Raw genomic sequence first — 7,611 nt, forward strand, 5'->3', positions numbered from 1 at the left:
AGCCTGTAGGAAAGACCAGTGTCATTATTCCAAGACCTGTGCATGAGAGAGAGATCCAGGGCCAAAGGAGGAGATAAATCACAGCCATCACTAATTCTCTTCCAACACACAACCTCATCTTTCTCTTAATGGCCTGATGTCCAGTTCTGTCCAGATGTAAAAGGAGAGAGCCAGCTGATACCACTGTGCCTTTTCCCAACTGCTAAGTACTAGTCGTTTCCCTCAGAAATCTTTTCCCTGACTGTTCATATGCTTTGATCTAATGACAAGTTTGAGTATCTCGCCAAAAAAAAAAAAAAGGTACTTATAATAAATACTGTTTTATGTAATCAGATAGCAAAGAGTATGTGAAAAGAAAACATTAGTAGCCTCCATAGAATTGTGCTTTTTAAAAGGGAAATTGCTGTGTTTTTTTTAAAGTTCCAGCTTTACGTATGTGTATTATTTTGAGTGTGTGATTAGGATTGTCTTGTTTCGGTGTTTCTCATATCCAAATGACTATATGTGTTTCGTGTTAATTAGTCTATATGTATATAACTATGAGCAAGGGATAAAATCATATCCAATTCTATTGCTCATTTCAGTAGGGAAAAAAGGATAACTTCAATCATGTCATAATACTCATGCATATCTTAGATGTTAATTTAAATGGAATCTCATTATGTCTGCACATCTGTTACATTATGGTTCTAGTAATATTTTAGCTGAGAAACTGTAGCTGCTAAACGAAGAAAGTAAAACTCATCTGTGAATTGAGATGTTTGTATAAAATTTTTTCCAGGAACAAGACCTAAAAATCTGTATTACTTTTTTTTAAGCATATATATTTCTTTGTTTTTATTTATCTTCCTCTATATTTGATGTTCTGGTACTTTTTTTTTTTTTTTTTTTTTTGCTTTGGTGCATTTTGTCCCCAGTTTGATTATTTAATATTATTCACTTCATCAAACTTTTAGTATGCACAAATAACAAGTTGGGTATTGTAGAAGTTGCATAAGCCCTTATGATGTGGAACTTAGGATCTGATGCCCTATAAGACTGATTACTCACTGTGTTGCATAGTGTTCCTTATAGTTTCTATCAAGAGTTTAAGGTTTTGATTCCTTTCAACAGCATTACTATTTAAAAAGTATTATGTGTACTTCTTGTAATAGAATTTAGGATGAAAAGAAAGATGTCTGTATCTGTAAGGAATTTATATTTTGCCAAGGAAGATAAGAATTCAGCAACTAATTGTATAATCATGTCTATACTAATATGATTTACACATGCTAGAGATTAAAAGCCCAAAATAAAAACTGTTTCACTGGATGTTCAGACACAAGCAGAGTGATCAAAGAATACCTTTCTAAGATTGAGGTATTTTAAGCCAAAAATTAAGAACCGATAGGAGTTATTAAGAGTGAGATAACCACGTAGTTTGTTGTTGTTGTTATTTTGTGTACAAGTGATTGAACCCAGGAGCACTTAACCACTGAGCCACATACCAGCCCTTTTATTTTTTTATTTATCATTATTTATTTTGGGACAGAGTCTTGATAAGTTACTGAGGGCCTCAATAAGTTGCTGAGGCTGGTAATCAACTGTCTTTGCTTGCCCAACACGTAGAGCTTTCCAAGGACAACTGAGTTTGAAATGTTCCCACAAAACCTATTTCAAATTGGTCACTCTTCTTGGGATTAAAAAAGGCAAGCAAGAAGGAAGTTTTCTAGATGAAAGAGACAGTTTCCAAAATCCCCCAGGCAAGAAGTGACTTGATAAATAGATTAAAGAGGTCAAAATGTCTAAAACTTGAATAACATGTTAGATTAAAAAGAAATTTGGAGAAGGAAGTGGAGTCAGATTATATAAGAACTTTTAAATTATAGCAGAGATTTGGATTTTATGCTAAGATCATTTGAAAGCCATTAAAGCAGGGAATGACAAGAACATTTTTGTATTCAAAATAATCATGATGCCCGTACTAACAAAGGGTTGGAGGGAGATCAAATTTCATTCAGGGGGATCAACTAGGAGGTAATTGTCACAATTGTAATTGGCAGTGGCCTAAAGAGGAGATAAATTTGCAAGTTATTTAGGAAGCATAAAGATAGGGATCATCACTGAATTTGGAGTGTGAGGATAAAGCAGGTATAGACAAAGATTCTCATGTTTTTTGATGCTATAACTTGGAATGTCTCCATATGGGCATATACATACTGGGACTTACATCAAGTAGACTCAATCCAATGTAAATTTCATTTGTATTGTTAATTGTATATACTTTTATTTTTTCCCTAAGTTCTAGTCTCAATTCACATAAAAATCCATTTCCCTCCACAGCCACAGGAAGGTTATCTAATGGTACAGCAGTTCCAATATCTAGGTTGGGCTTCTCATCGAGAAGTGCCTGGCTCCAAACGATCATTTTTGAAGCTGATTCTGCAGGTGGAAAAATGGCAGGAAGAATGCGAGGAGGGGGAAGGCCGAACGATCATCCACTGCTTGTGAGTGGGGCAGGTTGGCCCAGCCAGTCAGGGAGGCTTTGGTGGGCATTTCCTCATTAGCCTTTGAAATTTTTATGTCAAAGAATTCTCAACTGAAATCTTAACAGACCTCCCATATATATTTATATTTCTAAATAGAGTTTCTGCCTTATGATATTATAATTAAGTACTAATTTTAATTTTTCTATTTTCTAAATATTGATTGTTTTATAGTTGTTCATCTAATTGAAACTCTTTGGAACACTGTTCTGAACAACTTCTCTGATTTACACATTACAAATATGTCAGAATCTCAAGGAATCTGAGTTTCAGTTCTCAGTGCCTATAGCATATTCCTAAGTGCAAGCTATTGAGCTCCCCCATCCTCAAGCTTCCTCCTCTCTGCCCTGTACACATATATGCATGCATATAAAGCAAAACAAAGACACGAATGAAAAAAATGTTGAAGGCAATTCTTTGTTTCTCCTAATATATATTACAGTATGACATGTGGTTCCCCAAACCTGATAAAATACCTTTGCACTGTTGGTTTCAGAAATGGTGGCGGTCGAAGTGGTATGTTCTGTGCCATAGGCATCGTTGTTGAAATGGTGAAACGGCAAAATGTTGTTGATGTTTTCCATGCAGTAAAGACACTGAGGAACAGCAAGCCAAACATGGTGGAAGCCCCAGTAAGTCACAGTTTTGGACATAGAAGGGATCTTAGAGATTATATAGTCGTATACCTGCTTATCAATTGATTTAATGCGTTTGAAGAAGCTGATGTGAAAATGCAGAAACTTTCCTGCCTAATTGATAGATTGTGAAGTATCTTCCTCTGCCTACATAAATTAGTGAACATCACATCAAGTATTAATGATAAAGGAAATTAATTTTGGGAAATGCATAGGACTTTTTTTTTCTATTATAGCCAACAAATATTTGCTATAATAAACCTTGGTGAATGGTTCTAAAAAAATCCTTCTATGTAGGCTGTTTCTCACTTATTTTTATTTCTTAAAGCTTATTAAGTTAACTGGGTAAACATGTATCTGAGGTCATACTCGGGTTAACTCAGTATCTTAGACACCCAGTGTTTTTAAAAGGCAGAGAAATTTATTTTAGTCTGTATTCACAATTAGTCTTTTCCTGATCAAATTATAAATTGTTAAGCTATCATTATGCACAGTTTTCAGCTTTTACAACAATAGAGTACAGTTCATATGATATTCCATGAGTTTAGGCCCATAAAACCAGAATACAGCTTGGAGAATACGAGCTGATAGGTATATATAGGAAATTTCATCTGGGTGAGGCTGTATGTGGAGTAAGAAAGAAGGTTCTTACCTCTCTAACATATTTTACTTCTAAAGAGAGCTATCTGTGGGTTACACATATGTACATAATGGGATTAGGTTAGGAGCAGCTGTGTAGTTTATGCTCACAGAAAAGTAAACCAGAAAAACCAAGGCATCATTGTTCTTGCCCTACATTTATCAAGATGATCAGATAACTAAAATGAGCAATTCAATAAGCCTTAAACTATTTTCACCACTTCCTGCTCCTGGATTGTTCACACAAAGTGTGCATTGCTTCCTGAGACAAAATCTGAAGACTAAAGGTTTATGCTCTTTCACTTTTACAAGTGGTAGCAGATTTCTACCCTTTCTAAAGACCCATTCTGACCCCTCTGCCCCATGTTGGACAAGATGGTGTTGGTTTTGTCTGAGGTGCTAAAATTGAGGAGAGAGAGGGTAGATTTGAAGGACTTTTAAGGTAGAACTTGCAGCTCTTCTTACAAAATGGATAGATAATAGTTATGCCCTTAAACTCTATTGTTTGAAGGTTTGTAATCTGTAAAATTTAAACTAAACTTCCCTCACAAGGTTTAAGTCATCTTAAAATCATCGTGGGGTTCACTCATAGTTTCAGAATTCAACTTTTACCTTGAAATTTAAGGTTGATATCCCAGCTTTCTTTTTTTTTTTTTAATTAAGATCCTGTTGTTTAACTTTGCCATTGTAGAACATTCCAATGTGTTACTGTTTTCTTTTACATTCCTTCCCCCATGAATCCTGTCCAAACATCAAGATTAATGATTAGTTCATTGTTCTGTGGGGTTTACCTGAATTTGGTACAGACATTTAGATTGTAAACAAAATTGACGGAGACTATTTTTAAAAGACACAGCTTTCTAAGCACTTTTTGGGTCTTTCTACGTACTTACCATAGCACTAGGCTAATTTAAATCATATTCACTTTGATAATTAGTATAAAATGATTAACTCCTCTTGGGAAAAGTTTTTCTAACCAGTTTCATTGTTAGACACCAAGAAGTTCTGTTTAGAAGTAATGCATATTTTAGATAGATAGTACTAAAGTTCAGTACTAAAGTACTATAGTTCAGCCTGAAGATTTACCTGCTTGGACAAAATTGGGAAGTTCAAAATGAGTTACATATTATAAGTCAGGATTTATAATATGGTCTCTAAATTTTTCAAAATTCTTGATAATTGATCAAGTCCATGGATAAATTTAAAGGACAGATGATTTTAACTCAGAAACTTTTTGGCAACCAAGTTGTCTTAGAGGTTGCAGAAACAAATTGTTAGGTATAAATAAAATTAAATTTTTTAAGAATCACTATTTTACTTAAGAAATATTTTTGTAAAATTTGCTTAAATTATACTCTGAAGGATCATGATCTATGACAAAATATAAAAACTTGTAATTTCAAAAGGCAATGTAAAACAACTGTCTACTTTTCTCCCCCATTCTTTTCCCTCCCCCACCTCTCTCCTAAGACAATAATATAAAATATGAAGAAAAGTATTTGCACACTTTGTAAGCAATATAAAACAGAGAAAACAGTAAAAAGCAACTTAATAGTGAAACAATCAATATGATAGATTTTTATGTAATGTTAGAGATATTAAGTAGCATGGGAAAAACTTCATAGCATTGTTACATAAAAGACAATAAAATATAAAATCCTACAGCAAAATATATAATTATATTCATTCTGAGATAATTTTTTCAACCATGTAAAAAAGCAAGCTGAAACAAAGTAAGGCAATATTTAAACAGTTGGTTCTTATGGTTGAATTATAGTTCTTTTTCTGATTCTTTATATTTTTATGTGCTGAGAAAATTTTCTGTAATGATGAAGTAGTACTACTATAATCATATAAAAAATGTGGACATTTCAGAATTTTTTGATAGAAAATATATCAAATTTTTGATAGAGAAAGATAAGATGTCTTAACATCATTTCTCTTTTTTAAAGCAGGTGTTATTTGCCTAGATTTCACCTTGTATATCTAAAAGTAATTTGAAACTCTTTAATAATCTAAACTTGATTTCAAGTACTCAGTTGTTAGCTATTATTCACCATTCACCTTTTAAAAACTTCTCTCAACCCTTTTGTCTTAATGTTTTTAGGAGCAGTACCGTTTCTGCTATGATGTAGCTTTGGAGTACCTGGAAACATCTTAGTTGGGTGAGACTTTTTACAGTGCATCCAACCAGAAACCCATTCACCTGTTGAGCCAGCAACTGTTGTACCTGTTACACCTGTGCAGAAAGATTTTAATGTGGGGGGTGGGAGGATTTTACATTTGAGAGGTAAAAGTATTTTTCTTATGAAGTTGTGTATCTTAATAAAAAGGACTTGATTAGTTTCTATTACTGTATTAAAGTGTCCACATTTAGTGCCACATAAATTATATTTAATAAGAACCAGATTCAAATGAGGACTTATCAGTGTTTGTACAGTGAATATGCAGACTTTTCTCCTTGTTTCAGTCAAACAGCCACCACATGTTGCATGAATTCGTACTTTCTATGTGGCATTTCTCTCCCTTTTTAAAAGAAAAGCTGTTGAATCTTTAAAGAAAGAAGAAAAAAAAAGCTGTGCAAATTCATAGTAACTTTCATTTTTTATATGTTCCAAGTGTAGCAGATCTCTATATAAATATATAAATATATATAACTGGCTTATTTTCTTTTAATGTGCAATGATGGCTGGATCATTTAAAGTTCTTTTTAGAAAATAACATAAGCCAAAGACTCAAGTGTAAATATGTCTATATGGAGAAAGCACATTATATTTATTGGTTACTTACATTCCTTTTTTGATGGCTAAAATACTACCACCACACAATCATTTTTGTTTCCGAAGAAAGCTTTTTCTTTAGCTAAAATCAACTGTAAACGATTTTTGTAGATTATTTTTTGTATGTTTTAGTGTAAGTAGAGGATAAACTTTTTATTCATAAACCAGGAAACAATGTTCTTTATAGTGATTCTCTTGTGTACATGCTTGTGAATTAAATTTATGTGAAACATCTTGGCAATTGTCTATTAATAGAGGACCAAATTAAAACGCTTTGCTGAAAATGTATAGTTTTTCACAATTTCATTAGGTAAACAATGGTTTGGTGATCATATACAAGAAATACACACATTAAAAGGCCTTGCTGGTGACTTGCACAATGTTGAACATAGCCTGTAAGCATTGTTTAAATTTTTAAGGAATCAATCTTTTCAGCCTGTGGCCAAGCACTGGTGGAGAACATAAGATGGCAACATTTATGCTTTCAGGGTCAAGTTTTAGCAAACTGTAAACTGTCAAGGTGATGAAATGTTTCTTTTGATGTTTAACTTCACATGCTTTGGGTTCTGACCATAGAAAATGTAAACGAATCAATGCCAGATTCCTGTTTTGAGCGTTAACACAGGATACTCAAGTGAACCTTTCTAAATGTGGTCTTGTTCACATGCTCCTTGTAGCTGTAACCTCACATCATCGGCTTGCAGTTTGTTTCTGACTACAGCATTCCAGTGTCCTCTTTCTAGATTGCCAGTTCATGACATGGTGCTTATAGAGATTTAATTAAAGTAAGAGTGAAATAAAGTTTTTATAATTACAACAGTTATTGTTTGCATATGATTTTTCTCCTTTTAATTTTCTTCATTCACTTCCAAGTAAAGAGCATATTCCTACACTCACTGATACAAGTAAGGCTCAAAAATTTCATTAAAAGAATAACTAATATCCAAACACTAACAATAGTTTGTTTTAGTTTTATTCCCTACAATGAATGCTAAAATGACCAAGTGAATGGAGGAAGGAACAGCCAGAGTA

At 33.2% G+C, this 7,611-nt stretch overlaps 1 protein-coding gene across 1 annotated transcript; it reads left to right on the forward strand.

Moving 5' to 3' along the window:
- The first annotated feature begins 2,328 nt into the window (after nt 1-2,328).
- On the forward strand, nt 2,329-7,396 carry LOC143641773 (receptor-type tyrosine-protein phosphatase kappa-like). The gene is made up of 3 exons (XM_077109548.1): nt 2,329-2,486; nt 3,022-3,157; nt 5,907-7,396. Exons 1-3 carry the CDS (start codon nt 2,341-2,343, stop codon nt 5,958-5,960), a joined length of 336 nt encoding a protein of 111 aa, XP_076965663.1. The 5' UTR covers nt 2,329-2,340; the 3' UTR covers nt 5,961-7,396.
- The last annotated feature ends 215 nt before the right edge of the window (nt 7,397-7,611 follow it).

This window comes from Callospermophilus lateralis, chromosome 6 (assembly GCF_048772815.1).
Source record: "Callospermophilus lateralis isolate mCalLat2 chromosome 6, mCalLat2.hap1, whole genome shotgun sequence".
NCBI classification, from domain to species: domain Eukaryota; kingdom Metazoa; phylum Chordata; class Mammalia; order Rodentia; family Sciuridae; genus Callospermophilus; species Callospermophilus lateralis.